Genomic DNA, 24,881 nt, shown 5'->3' with positions numbered 1-24,881 from the left:
ACCTCTACCAACAAACCCTGCAATGCATTGCAGGAAGAAGGAAAATACTGAAGCAGATGCCAAGTTTTTAATCACAACTCCAGAAAACCAATAGTAAAATGCCAGACTGAAAATAAAGCTAAATGGTTTCCAACTGAGCAAGTAACGTGCAAGTAGATCTATAAAGGATAAAATTTCAGGCAATCAGAATTTACAAACATCAGCTTCAGAAAGCCTCAAATGTCTCCCTTTGACCTTCAGGACTTAACCTCTGTGGCATGCACCATAAAGACAGGTTGACAATCCCATTTATTTACATGCACCCTTCTGTCAATACCAAAAACATTTCTGCAGTCTGCTTTTGCAAACAATACATACACACTTCTGTAACAGTAAAGGCTTTGAGTAAGTGCTATGATACAAGCTAAAAGCCTCGAGTCATTTGTTCACCTTCAATTACTCTAAAAACTCCCTAAAATTCTGTTACATCTTTCTGTCTTGCTCCTTCAAGTCACTTTGGTATTTACAGTCTAGAAAGATTCCTGTAGGTACATGGAGATATCATGACATTTGTCAGAGGTCAACTAAGTTCCCCTTGAAGTCAAAGCCCATGCTCCCAATCCAGACAAGTATTTCCCCAAATTTCTTCTGCCCATTCAGACGACTCCAGCACTACACAGAGCTCCTCACAAACCCGGACTGGAGGTTTTCAAACACTTTAAAGCAACAAGGTCTCCTCCCTTTTACGGGCAGATTTTTGGTGCAGCTCAACTGCATGAAACAGGAAGGGAATCATCATCCAAGCACAGGAAAATTCGACTACTGAAATAAAGGTAAAAGAATTGGTTCTTTTGTTTACCTGCTGTCACTAACAGGTTAAAGTGCAAAAGGAAAGAGTCAAGCACAGGGTTTCAGGGCTGCATAAAAAGCCCATTCACCCCATTGTGAGAAATCATATGCATTTGATTGTGTCACTAAACAAAGCCACAGTAAGAGAGAGTTCTTTAGGAACTATTACTGCTGGAATTACAAAGGCAGTTAAGACACAGAAACTCCAGGGCAGGACACAGGATGCCGCCCCAAAAGCAGGGCAATCCAGCAGGATACAGGAGGGAAGCACCTGCTGGAAACTGCCTTATCAGCACATACAGAGCACACAAATCAGAGAAAAGTTTAAGTTGATGAAAGAACACGAAGAATTATGCAGCTTGCCTGATCCTCTTCTCATCACCAAATGCTTAACATGCAGAAAAATGGTCATTATTTCTCCAAGTCACCACAGAAGGTTCACCACTGACTTGTCACTACTTTAACTGCATGTTCAAACAAAACAGTAAGATGTGTATCTATTCTTTGGAACAAGTACTTGGAAGAGGGGATAATCTCTGAACACATATGCACTTTAGGAGAGAGCTAAGAATTATGGAATCAAATACCAACTGAGATGTTCAAGTGTAAAAGGATATTGATTTTATAGGATTCATATTTTCTTATATGAATGATTGTAAAACTGGTACATTAACAGAGCTGGCAGAAGGATGCAGCTGTTTTATTATTATTTTGAATAAACATGTTCAATATGTCTAGCAAATCTTTGAGATGGATATAGATACATATTTTCAGTGAATGCCACTATTTACAGAAGGTAAATCTTTAATGTGATTTTTAGTTCAGAGCTATGCAACCTCCCAGGTAGTTACTGGTGTCAGGGTCAAAGGCCTCAGAAAAAAACTTTCAGCAGTAAATTTTATTTCTTAGTATCATTCCCATTTTCTTTCTACAAAAAAGGCTTTATTACTAATAAGGACCAATACTGGTCCATTAAAACTAGAAATATATAGTATACACTGCAAGCTGTGAGGGAGATGGAAAATAATTCTGATAGTCTTTTCTAAGGAGGTGGAAGCATGCCACTATGAAAATAATTCACCAAATTCAACTATTACCTCTTAAGAGCTCGCACTGCTTAGTTCTGTAAGTGGAGCAGAAAGTAGGCAGAGGGAAAGGAATCTTGTATAGGAGAGCTCGGGGAAGATTTTATGCAAATAAAGCAGCTGTAATGATGTAAGTAGGGTAATAGGAGGTGACAGGAAAAGTAAACAATGCAGTAATATCAGAGGATAAAACTCACCTATTTTTACACTAACACCTCAAGTCTTAGGCTCAGTACATTCAGGGGAAGTGCTGTATCTATTAGAATACATCTGTATTAGGATACTAGCTTTCATTTAAAAGCACATTAAATGACGATGGTGGTTCTACCACCAAGACACACTCCAGAGCTTTCATCCACCTTCCTTATCCAACGTGGGAATTGTTACCATCAGCTGCACTGTGGTTGCATTTAGCCCCTGGAGCACTAATGGAGTGGGCACCACTTGAGTCCCTTTATCAGGCTGTGTTTATCCTGAGTGCCCAAGTACCACTGCCATCTAGCCAAGAACAATAACCTTACATTGCTGTTATCTAAACATGAACCTCATCAAGACCAGAGGAAAACGAGGCTTTTGAACTAATAAGTCATCTCTACTGAGGCAGCTGCACAAGTGAATCCCAGCTGATATTTGAGTAACAGCTGTGCTGAGGCTTACACAAGACAGAGGAAGATATACAGCATAATGTCTTTTCCAGATTATTTAGAACACTGCAGAATATCACATAATAAATGCCATTTGGCAAGCTAATATTGGTACTTTTGACAGCAGAGTGTTTTGGGATGATCTATCAGAAGCATAAATTATTCAGCCTTTTTAGATGAAAAATAATTTAAATACATCACATTATTAAAAAGAAGAAGTCACAGAGGACGGGAATAAAAGGCTGAAAAAAAGTCAAAAAAGCAGGTAGGTATATAAGGCAGAGAAAGTGACGCAGATTAAGACAGAACAGCAAGGCCCAAATGGCAACAACAAATTTCCGTGACAGCATTTCAGAAGACCAGGGAAAACATAAGACATCAAACACAAGGAAGCTAAATATTTGTAGTGAGCCAAAACAAACACATATTTTTATCATACAGATAAAAGCAAACAAATGAAAAAAACATAACACATGCTAAGAATGTCTGAAAGAATTAAATTATTCAAACCATTTATTTCCAAAATGTTAAAATAAAACACTTTGACTCATCCAGATAATTTCTGTTTAGCTAAGTAAATTTACAGAAAGAATTAAAGAACACAATTATGGACTTTTACTCTGGGCTATTCCATCTACAGGCAGCAGGTAACTCACAGTACTCAACCAGGAAAGTCAGAGATGAGAATGGAAATGTCCTTCAAAACAGATGATCCCAAATACACGGTCAGATAAATGTGTGTCCAAAAAAAAAATGACAGCACAACTTAACTTTTTTTAACATTAGAGCATTCAGCTACTGGCCAAGACTTTGCACCTCATACACATGCTTCACAACCTCTCACAGAACAGAAACAGACTGGCTATTTCCTGTTATCATGATCCTGGAAATGTCCTAGAGAACAACTCAGAGTGCAGTGGCTTGGCTTACTAGCCATGACTATCTGTTCTGACAGATTCTTCTCATTACAGGGACACTTGAAATTCAATTCTGTAAGGACTCAAACTCATCAGGCTAAGACAGGCTCATACCAGTTCTCAAGTCAGCTGATCCATGACAGTGGGCCACGCACAGACCCAGAATTTGTGGCAAAGGCAATTACAGCCACAGCCCAACATACACTGAGTAGCACTGGCGTGTTTTTGCTGCTGGCTAAAACCACACAGTTGCTGTGACTGTGCTGATTTAGTAAAGTCATTAATCCATGATGAATTTAATAGTGAGCCCAAGATGAATGCCTCTTCCACTTAACTGTGCTGATCTCCATCTGAATATATCCTGGGAGAAGCACTAATTAGAGTTCTGGAACTCTCTAACCAGAAAGTACTTCTGTCCAAGCTTGGACATTACCTTCGTGTAACACCTAATTAATTTGGGGAAACGCCTTTCCACAGGATGTTGTGGCTGCTGAAATGTACAGAGGCTCGTGCACCAGCCACTGGCTCAGAGAATCTGTGATCCACCAGCTGCTAAAAACTGGGAGAGTGTTCCAGGAAAGTAAGACAACGTGCTTCCCCACCCCTGTACTCTTCCTTATGGATCTGTTCCTGGCTGCTGTCCAGAGATAGGATATTGTGCACTGTGGATGTTTGGTCTAATCCAGTTTGGCCATTCTTAAAGCAAGAAGACTTGCAAATGGATTCTTCTGTCCTAATCTCCAAAACTGTAGCAATTAGCCAAGGTTTTGATTACATTCAGGCAAAGTAAATGCATCTTCTCCTTTCACGTGTAATTAACTGAAAGTTACAGAACAAAAATCTTTTTATATGAGCAGCATCTCAGCAGAGAACAAATCAGTACAAATTGCATTTCTTTCAGGATGCAATAAAAAAAATAAAAGTTGGTAAAATTACAGTTATGCCCAGTCTTATCATTCAAGTTCCCACACATTCAACTGAATATTTCTGGAACCTTCCTGGTATTATTGCAATTATTTAGTAGGCATTAAAAGGCTCACAGTCCACCTTTGTGAGAGTTATTTCCAACGCTGAACCACTAATGTCATAACTTGCTTTTCCCAGCAAACCTTAGTCATGTAACTTACATTTTCCTGATCAGAGGACAGAGGTGGCTCCACTAAAAGAAGGCTCTGTTGAGAGCTGTCCTCCCCAAAGGCTGCCTGTGTTGTTGCAGGGTCAGACATGTGTCCTCTTCTGAGCCGCAGACCTGGCTCTGGAGAACCAGCATTATCGAGTTCCGTTAGTTCATTCATGAGATGCTGGGAGCCTTCTCAAATATTCTCTTTCCTCTTGGTTCAGTTTGGCTGATTATGTGTTGGCTCTGAAAGACAAACAGTTTATGTAACTCAACTGAAGTTAAAAAGAAGGGTGTAAAAGTTGGCTGGAAGAAGAGCATGTTTAAACGCTACAAAACAGCTACAGCAACTGCGTTTCTGTTTGCCAAAACTCCCACAGGATCAATTACACGGATTTCCACACTGCTGGACAATGAATTCTCATCTTGAGACCACTAACACTTTCATATCCTAACACAAGTTAAACACAACTTTGAGAGATGATAGAAATTAAGCTTCACAGAACTTTAGTTTTATAAATTTTAAATTTTTTTTATAAATTATATTTACAAAGCTGCCAACACTGGGCTGTTAATACTAGTTAGAAATAAACTACTTATCGCAGGTACTCTCTAATAATCAGCTTTTTGTGCATATGAAGCTCATACCCAAGCTCAGTCATCTGGACAAGGATTCACCAAAAGTAGGACGCCAAGTGCTGGTACAGCTGCTCAGGTAAGAGCAAACCAGCAGGGCTCATGCAGCAACTAATTTTAGACAGGCTGCAAGAAGGGCAGTAGTACACAGAGCAATTAAGCTTCCCTTGCTTAAATTAACATGCTCACAATCACTGCCAGCAATGGGCTTATACCTTTACTTGTGTAAGGAATTAGAGCAGACAGATTTAAACACCGTTCATTCCTTCAGAGCAATCAGACACAGGCAATTCCCCCTGAAAACCATAAGCCATGATTTCTACTCAGAAAAGTAATTGTATTTTATACTTACAACACTGCAAAAAAAGGATTCAGGCTGAATTTAATTCAAAACGCTAAAGGTTTGATTAAATTTGCAGAAAATTAATGACAAGAGTTATTATGAACCCTCATCCAAGAGTATTATTGGTTACCCCTTCATCTTGTACATCACTGTGTGGTGATCTCTTCAACAGCCAGACAAAGATGCTGCTGTACACTGGTAGCCTTGGGAGCAGAATATCCAGAGAACTTTGCAATCTGAGTGCCAGAAACCATTAGAGCAAATTATCAGAATGAAGCCTCAGCTGAGGCTTCAGAATCACTTTGAATGAGAATCTATTTGTTTTGCACTAATCACTTGGTGTCATTCTTATTACTGTAGCATCTAAGTACTCAGATGTGACTAACACATAACATTAAGATAATCCATCTAACTAAGTTTCAACTTGCCAGGATGCATAATTAAATTGGAATTTTAGTGCCCAATAAAAGATGCTGAAATTTGTCATAATGTAGGAGAGAGAATTAAAAATATAAGATGGGGAATTGATATTGGCAGTCTTATAATAAAATGTCACCTCCAAAAAGCCAATAAATAGCATATTCTGTCCTTACAGGAACTAATTTCATTTACATATGATCACTGCAAGATAATTCTCAGCTGTGACAAATGGGCTATAGTTAATCTTGCTGCAGCATTTTGCCATATTATATCCCCTCAGCTGCCTGGCAATCCTCAGAGGAGAGAGCTGCTAATGAGCAGGTAACAGACTTTGCAGAACTAAGTGATACCTCAGGTTGTCTGAGTTCAGTATGGCACAGTGCTTTAATCACCCAGGATGGCAGGCTGACAACCCGACTGCAGAGCAGATGGCGTGCCCACCTTCCTGCCACCTTCACTGCAGGGTCAGCAGCCTCATCTCAGAGGCAACATCTCAAATGGCCACAGCTGTTTACTTGGTAAACACAACAGGCACAGGAGAATTAAGATGAGGTTTAACAGCATCACACAGGAAGTTCAATGAAGAAGTTGAGCAAGTAGATTTCAAGAACAAATACTTAAAAAGCTACAGAGCTGCTGAAATTTTCACTGTTTTGTCATATTTCAAGCAGCTAAATCACAATTCTATTTTTATGCACGAAACATGAAGACAATCACACTGCCATTTGGCAAAACTGATCTAAGAGAGAAAAGAGTATGCAACAACTACAGTCTGAAAAAAAAGCTTATGGGTATCTTAATTTAAAAGGCAACCTATAGGAGACTAATTTCAGTCCAGTTCTATGCTGGTTTTGGCTGGGGTAGAGCTGATTTTCTTCCCAAGTAACCGTTCTGTGTGATGGAGTCCTGCTTTCCTGGGGATGGCTGAACACCTGCCTGCCCATGGGAAGTGGTGAGTATATTCCTTAGTTTGCTTTGCTTTATCCAGAGCTTTTGCTTTGCCTCAAACCACAGGTTCTCTTTTTACTTTTCTGAATCTCTCCCCCATCCCTCTGGAGGAGTGAGCAAGTGGCTGTGCAAGGCTTAGTTGCCAGCTGGGGTTAGACCACAAGTCCCCTGCACCAATTTGTAGTGAAAACCAAAAAAATGTGATCAAGCAGAGCAGCTGGTCTTAAACAATAGCTACACACACACAGGCACACACCCCCACCTGGCATCCCACACGGCACTTCAAACAGGTAGTTAGCTGAGACAGCCCTAGTTAGTTCCATGGATTGTGCAATTTGCATTAGATGTTTAACCAGCAAGTTTTACTAGTTCTTCTTTCTATCAGCTTTAAGCAATAGAATTGCCACCGTGTGCTGCATTACCCACTATGTTGCCCAACAGTCTGTCCTTACATCACCTCTGTGACACTGTGGGAGCAACGCTCTGAGACACAGTAACAATCACACAACAGGCTGAACCACATTCGGCCAAGATGCTTGTGAAAGGTTCTTCCAAACACCAAGATACAGGAATGGCAAGAGACTTAAATCAGGCCCTGACGATTTACCTCACTAGCACTCACTGCCAAGCAATCACTAAGGTTAAAAATAAAAGATGCATTTCAACTCCAGAGAGCCAGATTTGCATTCAGCAGTAGAGCTGAACTTAAGAGCTCTGCAGAAACAGAAGCTGCTGTTTCTTGACATTACACTGGAATTGTTCAATGAACTAAGATGTTTCCATTATTTATGCAGGATCCTCTTAAGTGCTAGATATGCTGGCCCTAAAACAGCATGCAAAGGTGAACAAGTTAAAAAAACAGTCCAAAAGCATCACTGCTGGTTTTTTGTTCTTTTTAAACACGTACTATGAAAGCCTCAACTATTAGTTCACAAGTGAGAGATAGCAGTCTGAGGCTATGAACAGGAAAGGAAATCAGAAAGAAATTAGGAAGTCTTACGTATGGTCTGTAGCATCTAGACAGAATTCGATGGCTGAAACATTGTTAAGGGACTTACTGCCCCATTCTAAGTCAGTGTAGTTCATGAAAACAAAAACTAAAAAATGGAAAGCTATAGAACACTTGAGGTCTTGTAAAATACTGTTTTGTGTTTCACTGAGATTATAAATCTCATATATGAAGTTCTTTAACTTTTTTGTAGCATGCAAACTAAAGGTTTCATTAAAATTAGCTTCCATTTAAAGAGGAAGTTGCCATGTACAATTTAAAATCTGCTTAATGACTGCACACATAATAAGCATAATATCAGCATCTAGATGAATCAGTGAGTTCCTGCTGTGCTTCAAATAAGCTGAGAAAAGCATCCACAGAATTTGGTTTGTTGTGGTGGGGATTGTTTAATATAGAAAACCTCTAAAAGCTAAGTCAGCTTTTAGAAAGGACTTACCAGTTTAATACAACCAGAGTTCTAAACACGGCCTATAAACACAAAACGGGACACTCCCTTAGTGGAGTTAATTTGCTGCTGCCGCCGTGCCCCCACACCCCCCCAGCAGCCTGAGCTGCTCCCTCCATCCCAGTTCAGCAGCACGAACCCCACAGCGAGGCCAGGAGTGCCAGGCTGAGGCACCTGCCGCCTTTGCAAAGGCAGAATCAGAAGGCAATACCATTTCAGCAGTTCACTGCAATTGTGCAATGCCACAGGAGTCAACATCCACAATTGCAGGATATTTAGGACACCCTTTCACTCCTCTGCATAACAAGGAAGGGGTAGTTACACAAACTTAAGCACCAGGGATAATGCTATTATTCTTTGTAGGATATTCCCCAGGATAAGCACTACAGCCCTTTTAGCCTTCCAGGATTCACCAAGCACAAGGCCTGGTTTACAATCTAAGCTAAAGGATGTCATATGGTAGCAAAACAAAGCAAGCACACTAACAGTAGCGTTTGCAATCAAATCTTAAAGATCTGTCACAGTCCTGGATGGTCAGACTACCTCCCACTACCCCTAAGCAATGCAATCTCTAGTATTCAGCCCTTGGCAGTATGTTCTCCTCTATAAGCAGCACAAGAATGATCCCTTAAAAGGTATTTTACTCTGTCTGTAGCTGATATTTGGAAGATGAATGAGAATTGCATCCCCCTACACTCCCCTCTCAGCTGCCTTTCTGACAGAAACTTTCTTGTTCAGGTGGTCAATGGCATCCACTTCCTTGCTAATCCTCTTCCAAAACATCCATTAACGCAGCGTAAGCCATGTATACAATGCATGATACTTCTTAAGATTAGCCCATTCTCCCTAACAGAGAACCGAACTTATCAAAGGAACAAAGAGCCATCATGAAAATTTCAGGCTATACATTTCTCTGAACGTTCATTAATGCTTCATGAAGGGCTTGAGTGCCTGAAAAATCTTGTAAGAGATACTATCTGTATCTACAAACTTTGCCTTGCCTGTGTCCATCATGACAGCTGCAACAGCATCACGAGGTGACTACAACTATGCCAGCGGAAAGGCAAAGCTGATTGAACAGTAAACCACTGATGGGCTCAGTAACTTCCCCAAATCCAAAGCTGATTAGACGAGGCCTTAGTAACAAGACAGGTACAACTCCATTTCCAGAGCTGCTAGCACAAGCAAAAAAGGCAAAGTAAGCACTTCAGTACAACCCATGGGCGAATTGTGTGATAAGAACACAACTTACATAAGGTGATGGGAAATTCTGTGCCTGTGGAAAATAAACTCTGGCTACCTTGACTGAAAATAAGGTCTACTAAATGAAATGTAGCTTTCTTGGCACGTTATATTTCTACTACTATCTTCTGGTAGGGAGCTTGTGTCATAAGTAGTCCCTCACAAACACTATAGTAACAACAACAGCATTTGGTAACACCACACAAAAGCTTGAATTATTCTCAGGTGACAACGGCATCATCCTATGACCCATCTGGTTCCCTTCCTCCCTCCCCAGCAGTGATGCTCAACTGAGGGCATCAGCAGGGAGCTGCTGGCAAGGTGTTGGTGTTTGTGCTTTGGGCTTTCTTGGGGGAGGTGCCCTTTTCTGACATTGTGCCTCAATTGTGCCCCAGTCCATTTATAGCAGAAATCAGGTGCGACCAGCACAGCGCGGGTGCACTCGGTGTGTGTAAGTTAAAGACTGTTATGCACGTGGGTTTGGGGTTTTTTTGTTGTTACTGTTTTGGTTGTGGTTTTTTTACTTAGAGTCTTTCAACAATTGAGCTGTCTTCTTCAATTAAGGAGTTAAACATCCACAGTTAACATTCCAAATATTCTCTAAAACTACAGTCAAAAACAAAGCAAACAAGGGTATGTATGAAAGGGAGGAGGAGGGAAATCTCAGAGAAGACCTTGTTTTCTCAGTGTACCCTAAAGGAGAAGTATGAATCAGGCTGTAAAAATTCTTTGGAGGTCATCTTTAACAATGAGGAACAATGAGGAAGTAATCCGGCACCTCTTTTCCCGATGTAATTTCCCCAGATAAAGAGGCATCTACAAAACAAAGCTTAGACTCCCGCAGAGGGTCAGTGGCCAAAAAGCTGTCTTGGTAACTTGTAAACTGTCACTGGACGCTTCAGCCCAAGCTCTTTCACAGCAGGCTGCAGAGGCAAACAATCAGGCACATTCTGATGCATTTGGGTCCAAAGAAAGGGAACAAGCCAGCAGTCTGCCTACATTAGCAAAATGCTGCCATTTCAGAGGATCCCATTACATTGTTACAACATTTGTCCAATTTGTACTGCAAATTGGACCCCAGTTTTGTAACTGGGTTAACTGTTCTGTCGGAGGTTGGCCCACCCCTAGTGCACAATGTCCGGTCATTAGAAACTGGATAACTCCTGTAAATTAGTTCTATTCTTTAATAAACCAAAACCAAGAGAATTGTCACAAAAGCAATACAAAACTAAGAACAGAAATTCAAGTTCTTTTCACATCATATTCCACAAGTATCCACAGACCAGACCTGGAAAACTTGCTTTAGCTTCATTTTTTATTGAAAGACTCAGTTTCACCCCTTGTGATTTTATTCCCATGGCATGCCACTCACAGCAACTTCACAGTTGCCAACAACAAAAAGATGTAGTTCTTTTTCGTTAGTAACACTCTGGATCACAGACTGTCTGAAAGTGAAAGACTGAAATTAAACATTATTTCTGTCTTAAGTGAAAATTTAGAATACATCCTTTTAGTTACTGCCTCAAGGACATCCAGTTCACAAAACTGTTGGGTAAAGATGAAGAAACTCAGCTATTTGGAGCAGGCAGAAATCCAGAGCTAGACCACTAAACTGAGGTTACATCCATTTAGCCCCTCTACACAGAGGATCTTTGCATGGGAATGCAAAGGACACCAAGATAACATCAATCCAGGGAGCAAACATTCCTCTACCCTGCCAGGCACAACACTCTCCTCCTAGGAAAGCCAAGTTTCAATCTGTAAGAACTGAACCGAGATCTTTTATAGCTCAAGAAAGTGCTCCAAGGCCTGGAGCAATGGGACAAAACCAAACACTACCACTGTGCTTTTCAAAGACTCATAGAATTGGTTGGATTGGAAAAGACCTCGAGATCGGACACAGATTGGACGTGGCGCTGAGTGCCATGATCTAGTAAATGGACTAGAGTTGGACCAAGGGTTGGACTCTATGATCTTGGAGGTCTTTTCCAACCCAATCGATTCTATGATTCTATGATCATCAAGTCCAACCCTTGGTCCAACTCCAGTCCCTTTACCAGATCATGGCACTCAGTGCCACGGCCAATCTCAGTTGAAAAACCTCCAGAGATGGGGAATCCACCACCTCTCTGGGCAGCCCATTCCAATGCCTGATTACTCTCTCTGGAAAGAATTTTTTTCTGATCTCCAACTTCAATTTCCCCTGGCAGAGCTTGAGCCCGTGCCCCCTTGTCCTATTGCTGAGTGCCTGGGAGAAGAGACCAACCCCCACCTGGCTAGAACTTCCCTTCAGGTAGTTATAGACAGTGCTGAGTAATACACATGTTTCAGGAGGCAAACTTCAGCAGATCATTCAGACAGCTGCCTTCAGCACTTCTACTGGCCTGCTGGGACACCTCTTTGCTTCAATGCCACCACCGTGCAGATCGAAGGGCTGGCTGGTGCCCAGAGGGGCAGCCCCACTCAGAGCCCCACCTCTCACTGCTGCCTCTCCAGAGGCACCCTGATGTTTGTCACAACCCATTCCAGGTGACAGTGTGGAAAAACATTAACCCAGGGAGGAGAATGAGATCACTGTTTGCCATGAAAGACGTCAATGCTCTCAAACATGCAAGCTCAATGGCTCAGTGCACTATCAGAGCAGCACCACGGACGTGGGTGGCGTGACAAAGGGCAGCACCCCACCCCCAAAATGTTAACTCTATATATTTTATAGGCAGTGTTTCCTAACCTGTTAAAACCTGACAGTTACCTGTTGGCCCTGGCCGTTAATTGTTATATATGTACACACCATGGCCTTTATTATGACCTGTTGACCAGCTGCAGATACACCTAGAACAGCAAACCAGACACCTTACCAAGATTTACCAGTCTCAATAGAGCGGAGAGGATTTCAGAGGACTGGCTGAAAAAGCTGTCACTCCTCCCAGTTTTTGGGCACCTGCTCTCTAGTTTTGCTGATAATCTTGGTAAGCTTTATTCATAAGATTGTAAGCTTGCTCATCAGTATTTTATTTTGTGGCTGGCAGGTTTGGTCTACAAAGTGTTTGCATTCCCATATTTATAAAAAATAAGAACAAGCAAAGTTATTACTTTACTTACCCTACATTTCTTCAGCTGAAAATAGCAAGAGCCATAATGTTGTTTTGTCAGAATTCAGATAACTAAAAATTTGTTATTTTTCTGTAGCGAGTCCAGAGAACAGCAACAAGACTGGTGAAGGGACTGGAGCACAAGCCCTATGGGGAGAGGCTGAGGGAGCTGGGGGTGTTTAGTCTGGAGAAGAGGAGGCTCAGAGGTGACCTCATCACTGTCTAGAACTACCTGAAGGGAAGTTCTAGCCAGGTGGGGGCTGGTCTCTTCTCCCAGGCACTCAGCAATAGGACAAGGGGGCACGGGCTCAAGCTCTGCCAGGGGAAATTGAAGTTGGAGATCAGAAAAAAATTCTTTCCAGAGAGAGTAATCAGGCATTGGAATGGGCTGCCCAGAGCGGGGGTGGGTTCCCCATCCCTAGAGATTTTTAAACACAGATTGGACGTGGTGGTGAGTGCCATGATCTGGTAAATGGACTAAAGCTGGACCAAGGGTTGGACTCGATGATCTCTGAGGTCTTTTCTAACCCAACTGATTCTATGATTCTCTTCTATGAAATGCCACAATAACATTGTAGAAATAACCAACATTCACATCCACAGAATTGTATCAGCCTAAGATCAAGAGTGGTGCATCATCTTTCAGATTCTTTCTTACCCAACAAAACTCAAGCAAACGAGGCAGATCCACCACAACCAGACTGCATCTAATTTATGTGAGTCAGAAACAGATTTAGTCAAATGGCTGAAGTTCTACATAAAACCAGGTAAAGCTAATTATTAATTACATGTCATAACTCCCTTAATGCAACAGCCAGAGGGTTTAAAAGACAAATATTGTTGAGAGTTAAGAAAAGCTGAAGTGAACTTGTAGTTTCCTTCACCATTTACAGCCACTCATATAAGCATTTGTTTCCTGGTAACATTGTTTGAAATCATCTCGAATTCTGAAACAAGACCTGGTATCATAACACTGATATCACAATACATCACTGATGCACTTCAAAAGTAGAAATGTTAAGTTAATCCTTTATTTTTTACTGTCCCATAACTAAGGAGAGATGGCAAAACACCCAGTCTACTTATGAGAACACTGCTACAATTCCAAGAACCAAGACTATTATCAATATACATGTAAGCCCTCTAAGCAGGGATGTAGCTTAAACTCAAAACACTCTACAGGTCCTGGATGAAGGCACAAAAAGTCATCTTGCTGTGGTTTGACCATCTTGGCACAATATTTTCTGCTAGTTCCACTGTGTCCTCCTGCAGAGGATTTTGCTGCAGTCTGTTGTCTAAGTGAGCACAGCTATCCTAGTGTAAATTTTAAGTCTGAGACAATTCAAGACTATAAACAAGCTTCATGTTAATTTACAAGCAATGAGGAAGTATTTTGTGAATATACATGTCAGATGTTTTGCATGACTTAATATTATTTATTGATGCATTGGGATAGTCATACAGGGGGAGGTCTGTATGTGTGTGATCCTTGTCCTTCAACTTAAAAAAACCCACAAAATCAGAAAAGTTCCCCAAACACACACTGGAATTGTCTGAAAAACCAAAATGCTGTAAGTGACCTGTGGCAACGAGGAGCACTTAATTTCTATATACCTCTAGTGAAAAAAATATACTGTCCCCATGTTGAAGCATTTAATTGCAATCCACCCTTTGATAACAGAGCTACACTGCTTGTTAAGGACAATGAGGACTCACTGTAACACTGGGTTAAGGAGAATCAGCACTGTTAAAGAAAAATAAAGATTATTTTTTATGTCAAATGATTTACAGCAGGTAATTCACAACATAAGATAGCGACAACAGCAAAACATTCCTTAAGGGAAACAGACACAGTGTTTACACTTACGAAAATATCTTATTACAAAACCAGAATAAAACCATAATTTCACTTGAACAGAAAAAGGTGGACTTAGACATCCATGTTGCCTTTATCATGGATGGAATACAGCATTTACTGGAATTACAAAATTCATAAAAGAAAACAGAGTATTATGTGCAGCACTTACACTGAACAACAATGGATATGTGTGACAATAAGTACTACTGGCTACCCTCAGACCTACACAGGTCACCAAAAGGCAAGACAGGACAGAAAAGAGGGGATGTCTGCAGGATCACTTACTCCTGCTCAAGAGTCTGAAGTCATAAGAGGGTCTGCAACACCATTCCTGGACTTCCAAGTGATATGCAGGGATTTGGGGACACTGAACAAGGGGAAATCATAACCATGCAGCCCTGTAAGTGCAGCACCATCGGAGCCAGCGAGAGGCCAAACGTTCCATATCGAGCCACAGGGCTTGCTCTGTCTGAACTTTTCTTGGGCTTTCAATCAGTTTAGCTGTGACAGCACTTTTTCTGACTGACCAGGCGTCATTCACATTCATAATTTGGTGTGATATAACCTGTAGTTATCCTGCACAGAAAAGGGAATGTACAGTGATGTTGAGAAATGTAGCCCTAGTATGACAACAGAGGCTCTGAGAAGAACAGATACAGTGCAGAGCAATACAGGCATGAAATAAGGGATGGGGCACAGCCTTGCCACCAGGGATGGGGCACGGGCCTTGCCACCAGGAGACCCACGGCTAAAGAACTTATTAATGGACACTTAAAAAAACCACAGACTTGGAGCTGGATACACCTGGCTTTAGAATTAACAAAGAAATGCGAATGAACATACACAGAGGGCAGTAAATTCAGACATAATCTGGAGCTTTAGACCAGTGAAGAAAGGTAAGAAGAGTAAAAAGATACTTGCAAATATACCAAAAAACTCAAGTGAATCCTAGAGGGAGAAAGTAGAAACAGGCAAAATCAACACCATACTCCTCCCAACAAACGACCCCAAGGCTGACAACCTCCCATTATCCCCTCCAGCAGTCAAAGCTGCTGATTTAAAGACCCAAAGCAGCAATGGAAGTGTGCAAGTAACCCCAAGAGAAGGGACAGGAACCAAAAAGCATATGTGTTACAATTTTCACTGTTTGGCAAGGTTTTCATCTATGTGAGTCTCTAACTGCAACATTTCTCTTAAGAATCTCTAGTCTAGACTTAATTATTAAACAAAAATTGAGTCAGACTGTTAAGATTTCTATTATATCATCAATTAATTCTTGGCTTTTCTTCAACACACACTACTTTTATAAACAGACACATGTACAAAGAATACTTCCCTTTTGCCCATAAACAAGAACAAAGCAACATGGATGGAGCCTTCCATTCCTTCTATTTTGCAACTCTGAAGAGCACTGTTGTCTTTAAAGTGTTACAGGAAAATTACAATACAGTAACAAGCTCTGAAACAGCCCCAGGAAAAGCAACCAAATGGGCAACAATCTCTCTCCCCAGAGGGAACATTCTGTGTGGGGTGACGAGGTCAGTGTTGTTTTGTACCAAAGGGCCTTTCACACACCTATAGACAATCCTACAACAGCACCCAGACACAAACAGAGAGCTGAGCACACACCCTCTGCACTTTCTGTTTGCTGAAAGCAGCTCTAGACATCGTACAAGACACTCAGTTTCCTCAAGAAACCCTACGAACAGGAAGGAAACATGGCCAAGCTGATAAGCATTCAGGATCTTAAGAGTAGGAAGGGTAGGAATTTCGGTTGATTTCTTGGACAAGGACCCAGACAGGAGGAACATGAGCAGAAAGCAAGAACTGGGTCAGCAAACTACTGAATAGTTATTTGTCCTAGTTTTCAAATACTCACTGAAGGTACTCTCACCATAACACAACTGCATCAATATGTGTAAAATACTCACATGAACTATTCTGGAAAAAAGAAAAAATACCTTGCACTGACACAACAGCTACTGTCAATGGAGTTAGCAAATAAAGGATTTCATTCTTGTCTAAGTTTGTTCTCATTCTGTAAGAAAAATAAATTTTGCTGAGAGGACAAACTATTGTATTCATGGCTGTGACCAAGATGCAACACAGCTCTTCAGATTGATCTGACCTGCACAGACACAAAATACAGGCCCAGCTTCTCAGCAGAGAGTGAGTGCTACATGTAGGAGCCAACCACTAATTTGTATGCCAAAGATGTACCTGGAAACCCAGCAGAGTACTCTGTACAGAGGGGCAGACCTAAACAGCATAAACACTGCCTTATCCACTTGTAAAATCCCCAGGTACACTATTATAAAAAGCATTGAAGTATTGACAGCACAGTAGTGGCAGGCATGATTTTGGGGAAAAAAGCAGACACTGACAGGCTTTAAGTCCTAAGAAAAATCAATCATCAGTGTTGTGAATTTTTAATATGTTAGAAAAAGCAGAAACAAAGTCTTGAAGGACAATCAACCTGCCCAGGTAACAGGCCAGTCCTGACCTAGGTAGATAAACAAGCAATTGCAGCTAAAGAAACAAGTAAGATGTGAAACAAGCCCTGCATTTATGAAATACAGAATCTGGTATCTACTCTTATCATGTGATAGTTAATCTGTTGTAAGAGGTCAGAAGTTTTACACCACATTTCACATATCTACTAAATTATTTGAGAGGGTTTCCTTTGCAACAGCAAGGAAAGTTTTATGTAAAACCATTGCTGGTTACTCAAAATGGCAGTTAAGATTTCAACAGAGCCCCATATTTCCTCATCTTCGTGTCTACAACAGCAGCACCCCCCAAACCAAGAAAAAGTGAAGATACCAACCACTGCTCATCAACCAAGGTAAGGTCACAGAGTAAGTAGATGGCAAAAGGAATGCAGTTTTGACAGATCAAAGAGGTGAACCTTGGGACTTCTTGCTACACGATAAGGATTTACAGCGAAACTGGACAAATGCACAGGATAAATCCCTCAAATCATGTCAAGCACATGAAGCCTCCTCTAGCTCTAGAAGCCCCTGAACACCAAATACTGCTTGCACATTCACGCTTGGAAGCTTTTTTCATCCTTAGGGAATTGATGTCCTTACTAAAATCCTTAGAGTTCTCTCTCAGGAAGGACAAGGGGCCTACTGAATAAAAACACAAACAGGAAGGAAGTCAAATTATTATGAAACAGAAAACTAAAAACTCCACATAAGAAAGGGTAAGAGCTGAAAGAGTAAATTTCCCAGGGACACAGGGCAAAGCACCCTCACAATACCAATAACTCCCCAAAGGCATCCAGTAGGCACCACCCTGAGATGCTTGGCCAGCAACTTATGTAAGAGGACAAGGGGACAGAAAAACCCTCTGGCTGCCAAGTTTCCTCCTCCTCCCCTGAATGGTCAGCTTGGCTGGGGCTGGTAGGTGGTCCTGCAGTTTGGCCAGGCTTCAGCCTCAGAGGTATAAATAGAAAGGTCAGGGACAAAGCACAGTCAAAGACTCAGTAGGAAGTGCTGCAACCTGGAGCACTTGGCATGTGCATGTCACGGTTCCACCCCGCAGTAACGGGACACATCAATGCGCCCCACCACGAACACGTTCATATCAACTCCCACACCACTCACCCAGCGCCAGTGACACACAGAATCTGCTGAGCACAACCAGCCCAAAGGCTCTTGGTCTCGATACTTCAGGCAGTGTTGTCACTGTGCATGGGTGAGACACGGGGGAGAGAAAACGGAGCAAGTGGAGCACAGGAACATAAAGATGTTTCTGTAGCAGGGCTTGGAGCCACACAGGGCAGACACCACACTGGGGGTTACACACCAGAGGGTGGTCAAAGAGCCTCAGGGGGCAGAACCTCAAGCAGCAACGCCACAATAAAGGCACAATCCTGAGCCAGAGGGATTTCTAGTTTGACAGGTTTATGTTATAACTACTCTGAAATTTCAGGTTTCATTGGATTAACTTGCTGTTTTCCAGAGATAAAAGGAAATCAAAACACTCAGTGTGCCCTAAATTTTGTTCTTACAGATTAGATAAAATCTGTTTACTACTATGATTTTTAACTTCTTTCATGGTGATGTCAACGATTTTCATTTAACAAAAAGTCAGAACAGTAACAGCAAATATTTTAAGAAAAACTGGGAGAAAACCCCTAAACAAACATCCCTCCTCCATAAAAAAGCAAAACAACTCATAAACCTGAAAAAAAATCCACAAAAAGAAACCATCCAAAAAACCAACCTTATCAATTACTTGATGCACTGCTGCAGCTTCCCTCCTGAAGGAGAAAAGAATGATTTGTTCAAGTACTATCTCTGACTTGTTTATATTCTCCTGCACATAAGGAGTCCTCACCTGAACCGTGAACTCCAAGTTGGAAGCCAACCTTGCAGAGTGACACTTCATTTCAGAAATGTACATATTTCTTGTAAGCCTCAGTACTGACAAATGACAGAACAATGAAACAAACAGATCTTGCACCTTCCCTTTGGAGTAACACCCAGCAGTTATCTTAACCACTAAAATAATATTAAAAAACCCCCACCAAGTATTCCTCACACTAAAGTGCTCTCTGATAAACAGCTGTGCTACCTATGAGGAAGCACAGAGCAATCTCTCATCTCAATTTTGTCACTGGTTCCTGGTGTTTGTATTCAAGCTTGGGAAGGTTACAGGCCAAGAGTCCTACAAGAAAGATGCGCAATCAACATGAAAGGTGTTTCTCCAAGTAAACTTAAAATTAGATAATAAATTTATGCAGAGAAGGAACAAAAATCCTTAGAGTGCATGTCCCGCACAGCAACTTGTAAACATTTAGAGGATGACAAAGGGCATGCATTCCACTGAAACTAGAATCCTTCCATTTTTATAGGCTCACTCACCAAGATAACTCTGACTTAAATAAAACCCCACATAGTTACAGCTAAATTGCATAAAGATGCATCAGCACAAAACCAAAGAACACATGAAATTCTTCAACCATCTCAGCTATATCATTCTCTATAAATGTTCAATGTAACTCCAGATACCATATCTTATCCAAACTCTCTGCCAAACAAATCTCTGCCTCAGTACTTGGTAAAGCTGATTTATTAATGTCAAATACATTAATCTGCATGTTAATCTGCCTCAGATCACTTGAAGTTAGAGAAAAGGGACCTTTGTCAAGCCACATAAAATGTAGCTTTTGGTCCATGTGGGAGCTTGAAATCAGAGCTTGGGAGAGATCCTCTATGACATAAATATTACAGCACGAAAACAGCAAGGAATGCAGAAGACTTTTCCTGTAATCCATTTCCATTTTCACTGCTGCACTTCATGGCTTGCTGTTAAAGCCTAAAAATGTCACTAAACGAAGGCTGAGTTTATCTCAGGCTCCCGTGTCAGTGGAGTTGTAAAGCACAAAGTTCCAGCACGACAGCTCAGACTGGCATTCCCTGCACTCCCCTCAGTGGAGGAGGGAAGGTTTGTACGTTACACAACCTACTTAGTCCGTACTGCAAGGAGTACACAAGGCAGAAAGTCTGGCTCAAACATTACACACACCACATTAGGTACAGTAACTGCTGGTAATATTTATATACAAAGTCTTATATCCAACAGTTTAAAACCTTCCAGCTGTGTGGCTTCCTTCCTCAACATTTCCAACAGAAAGCAGAACTAGTTTTCACTAACAGATCACTTGCCTCCTAATATAACCAATTCCCCAGGACAACTTACCAGATGACACAAGATTTTCAGTACAGCCAAACCAGCAGTTCAAAGACAAATACAGACAGTTGGATGATCACTGAAGAGAAGCAGTTTTAACAAACACATCCTGCATCTTTGCCTGGCATCTGGATCACCCTCAGCAGAATGTGCTGGTACAGCTCTATTAGCTCTGCCACATTTCCTGAAGAAGCAGTCTCCAATGGAAGCAGCAGTCATGAGTACATCCTCCACCTTTCCTTTTTATGTTTGCCTGGTAATTAATTTTAAGTGCCAGTAATTCTCAATTGCTCCATCATTAGTATGATTAAATGCCACTCTATGATAGGAATTATGCAACTATGCTTTGGTCAACCCCAAATAACCACCACTGTCACCCGTGACTTTGAATGTTGTAGCAAATAATGTGCTTATAAACTGTTCATTTATTACAAAGACATTACTTTGATTACTGACCAATTCACGAGTCCCTTTGGCTTGAAATGAGAAAGTGTTCAAATTATCTGCCACCTCAAAACAGGATCTCCAAGAAGGAAGCACCAGGTTTAAAGGGAGTTTTGATGTCTACATAGGATGAATTCTCTCAAAATGTAGGAAGATTCAGGTGGTTGTACAAGAACTACTGGACACATCACACTCACTGCTAAAAGAACAGGAATGTGGAATTGTACCTTCAAGGATGACCTTAGCCTGCAAAAAACATTCATGTGAGTCTTGCAGGCAGATAAGCCCTCAGGCACTTAAATAATAATGAACGACTGAAACAGAGCCAAGACATGAGTTTTCAGAGGAAAACAGTCATGAGTTCTGTGATCATGCTTTGCTTCTCACAATGACTTTACTGTGATGTGTAACAAGGGGCTGTTTGATCCCATTAACCAACACAGAAAAAGTCAGCTGGAAAGGACTTACATGGAGGAATTAAAAACTAATGTCCTTCTGAGAGCTTCTTGTACCACCTTTCCAGCAGCATCTTAGAACTCTGCTGCTCAAAACCCACGGCAGGTCATGGTTACCCACAGTCATGGAGAGCTCTGCTCTTACAGCCACCCCAACCTTATCCTGAGTATTCGGGATTTTTCAGTCCCATCTCCCTCTCCCTACACTGACCCCTACACTGGAGCCCATCCAAGTCAGTTGACACGACTGGCATTTTCAACAGCATCACGTGCCAGTCTGATGTTTGGGACAGAAACATTAATGCAAGTGAAACTTGGTCAGCTTCTCTTGCTCTCTATCCAAAGGACTGGCTTAACTTTAAACTGAGTTTGCCTTCAAGGCAGAATACAGGCAACATCCCACCTTTAAACCCCAGAGCTAAGACACAGTAGCTAAAACTAATACACACCTCCAATTTTTTCAGCAACAAGTCATTTCCTACTGAATCAAACATTGGATTTTTGTAACCCTGAAAGTTTCAAAATTTTATTACTCATCTTCTTTCTTTACAGTCCTAGGTGGTATTAGAATGCCAAAATACCTATGAAAAATCCTAACAGAAAGAAATGAGGCTTTAGCAAATTACGCTCTGTGTTTCTGGGGGATGATCTAAAATGAGAACACAAACACACCACCAAAAACTATTTCTTTATATCCTTCACAGAATGAAATGAATAATTCATCATTATCAGGTATATGTTTATATTTAAATAACACAGTATTTATATTTAAATTGAGTATTCCTCTACTGCACCAAAAATGTATTTGAAAATTGCCCCTTGAGAAATACCTCACAAATCAAGTCTAAGCTACCTAGCAACTTCCTCTGCTGCCTTAGTGAAGCTTGCAAAAAGAAAAGGAATTTTGTAACACATCTATTATTGAACTATTCCTGCAATGCTGCAGAATTCATATGGTTGCCAATTATTAAAATGTCACAGAGCAGGAAGTCAAAGAGCAGTTGCACTTAACCATGGACATTAAGATAACCATGACATAAGCCTTTCTCAGCATCCTTCTTTTAGCTTGGATTGTGTAAAGGTCAGAAAACCACTAAGTAAAGCTTTTGTTGGCTTTGTTGTGCTTTTCACAACTCTCAGAACACTCACCTCAGAAAATAATCCATTTTGTTCCCCACTGAAGGTACAGCAGGCAGAAAGCCAATAGCTGGCACTTTGTCACGTACATACTTCAATAAAAATTATGAACAGTCTTTTACTTTTATTTCTACAGTCATGTTCCATTAAAACAAAAAAATTATTTGCCTAAAAGATTAATACTGAGAGGAGAACACTGCTGCTACCAGCCTTGCAATGCCATATGCTATTCTAGGAAATACACAGACAGACAAATAATTGCTTGAACTAACACAGTTTCCAAAGCACACTGTTCTCCATATGCAAATTGGCTGTGTCAGCCCATAACATAAAAAGTCCCAGATTCCACCAGCACTAACTGATCCCCACAGCACCAGTATTTGTCTAAGTAACACATGCCCACCAAGTCCACCAGCCATGGAGACCAGGATATAATTTAAAGCATTAGGAACAAAAACAGAGAAAGTAAATCCTTCAGTTTACATCAGGGAATGGCAACTATTGAATCTCAGGACTGGCTCCCCAGGAAATGCCGTGCAGTGCTCCCCATAACGAAAGCACCCGAGAGATGCTGAAATGCATGGTCAGTGGATCTTCATCCCAAGCCCTGATAGCCATCCACTTCCTTGTTCCAAATGCTAAATTCCCTTTCCCATCAGCTAAAAGCCTGCCACTACTCTCAGAATGGAGAGCATAGTCAGCCTCAGGTACATTTATCTTTGCACTGCCCTGCTTTTGAAAACAGCTCCCACTGCAGTCTGGAAGGCATGGATGTATTCCTAGTACAAGCAGGAGTTAAAGATTAATTTAAGGAATTTTACCACCAGCTAAAGGAATTTTACCATTCAGATTTAATCTAAGAAGCCTTGATATTTGCTCTCAGAAGGCAGCTTTTACTGCCTCAATTCAACCATTCCATTTTCATCACAAGTCCTGCACTTTACAAAAACACAGAAACAATGCACAGATGTGTGTGACCTTGAAGTCTTTATCATGGTTACAGCTCCCAAAATCCAGTATCACCCACCAGGTAGTTTGCACAAGAATCAAAGGAGTATGGATAAGTGTCTTTAATGAAGTCTGGAGCATTACATGAAGAAAATGTTTCATACAGCAAGAAGGCCCATGCCTTGTTCCCTCCAGAACAGCCTATTTATTCAAATATCCATAAGCACCCAGTTTACTAAAACACACTTATGACAGCATTTTGAGAAAAATCAAACTTGACAAGCAAAAAAACAACCATCAGCAAGGAGGTAAAACAGGAACCTTGCCAGGATGCCATCATTAAAGCAGAGAAAAGCCCACTAAAAGTTCTTACCAATAAAATACTTTTTATCTAAAAGCTGTACATCTGCTTAACACATCCAGTGATCTCCTAACGAAACCTGAGGCACATAAAGTGCCATCCTTTACACCCAAACAGAGCAGCACAATTGACCTTGTCTTCAAACAAGGAATGGTAGTCTCTGCAATCCTCTAAGCAGATGGAACCACACACCTTGGGAAAAAAAAGCATTTAATTTGATTGCGAAGGAGGAAAATTGGATGAATGAGAAATGGCTTTGATGCAATTAAGGTAAGGCAGCCTAGTCACATCTTACCTTTAAATATATGCAGATAGTCAGAAAAACTTAGAATATACTTTCAAAATCAACCATGCACTTTGGCAGACAGATGGATGTTTACAGGACCTATTTAAATGCAGATAACACTGTAACATTATGACATCTATACCAGCATAAGTTTGGCTTTCAGCATCACATGGAAAACATGAATGTAAACCATTCTGAGATAAAATACTATCAGAAAGAAGAGAATAAAACGGGGTGAAAAAAGGAAGTAGCCTTTCCTCTAGCAGGTCCCAACAGAAGTTTGCAATGCACTATAACATGTGCTGGCAGAGCTCTGCAATACCCACTGCAAGTATTCAGGCTTGACTTCCAAACCATTCTGCAAGTGAATTCTCTGCTCTCTTGCCCACTGCTGTCGAAAGGTACCTCAGAGACAGTGATTACAGCTCTGCCTGTTCCAACACTTTTTCCTGTAAATAGTGCCTGACTATTTTCTGTTCTCACAAGGGCTTAATTAGTCCTGTTCACAGAGCGCTGCAGCAGCTGGCACAGCCCAGCATTTTCACAGCTATTGAAACCCATCTGAACCAGGCAGCAGATTTTTCTACACTGACAATTACGTGTCCTGGGAACCTTCTATCTGCCTGTGCATTTGCAGACACCTTTCTGCAATCAATTTAACCACAAGGCAGCCCTGAGAAGTCACAAAATATTCACTGTCACAAAAACAGTTCACAGAAGTCCAAAGAATCCTGGCTGGTGAGAAAAAGAGACTTTCTCCTCCACTAACAGAGCAGCAGAGATCTCCAACTCCAGAATACAGGGGTAATCATAGCTGTGTGCAACAACAAATACAACTGCCATCTAATTTTACTTTATGCTCATCATCCCTACAGCACATTTCATCTGATCAAGATAGCATTAAGCCACAAATTAAAAAACAAACAAAACCTGGACAGTAATTTTCTTCCTACACTGGCC

The 24,881-nt window shown here is 41.1% G+C and overlaps 1 protein-coding gene across 1 annotated transcript in view; it reads right to left on the bottom strand.

Moving 5' to 3' along the window:
- The window catches only part of ADIPOR2 (adiponectin receptor 2), a 46,704-nt gene that overhangs the window by 18,300 nt on the left and 3,523 nt on the right, over positions 1-24,881 (bottom strand). The window contains exon 2 of the mRNA XM_071551249.1: positions 4,602-4,837. Coding sequence (XP_071407350.1) covers positions 4,602-4,769 — 168 coding nt within the window. The 5' untranslated portion in view covers positions 4,770-4,837. The remainder of the gene's footprint in view (positions 1-4,601; positions 4,838-24,881) is intronic.

This window comes from Pithys albifrons, chromosome 3, assembly GCF_047495875.1.
Source record: "Pithys albifrons albifrons isolate INPA30051 chromosome 3, PitAlb_v1, whole genome shotgun sequence".
NCBI classification, from domain to species: Eukaryota; Metazoa; Chordata; class Aves; order Passeriformes; family Thamnophilidae; genus Pithys; species Pithys albifrons.
The sequence above is the reverse complement of the archived record's forward strand: the minus strand, read 5'-3'. Positions and strand labels throughout refer to the sequence as shown.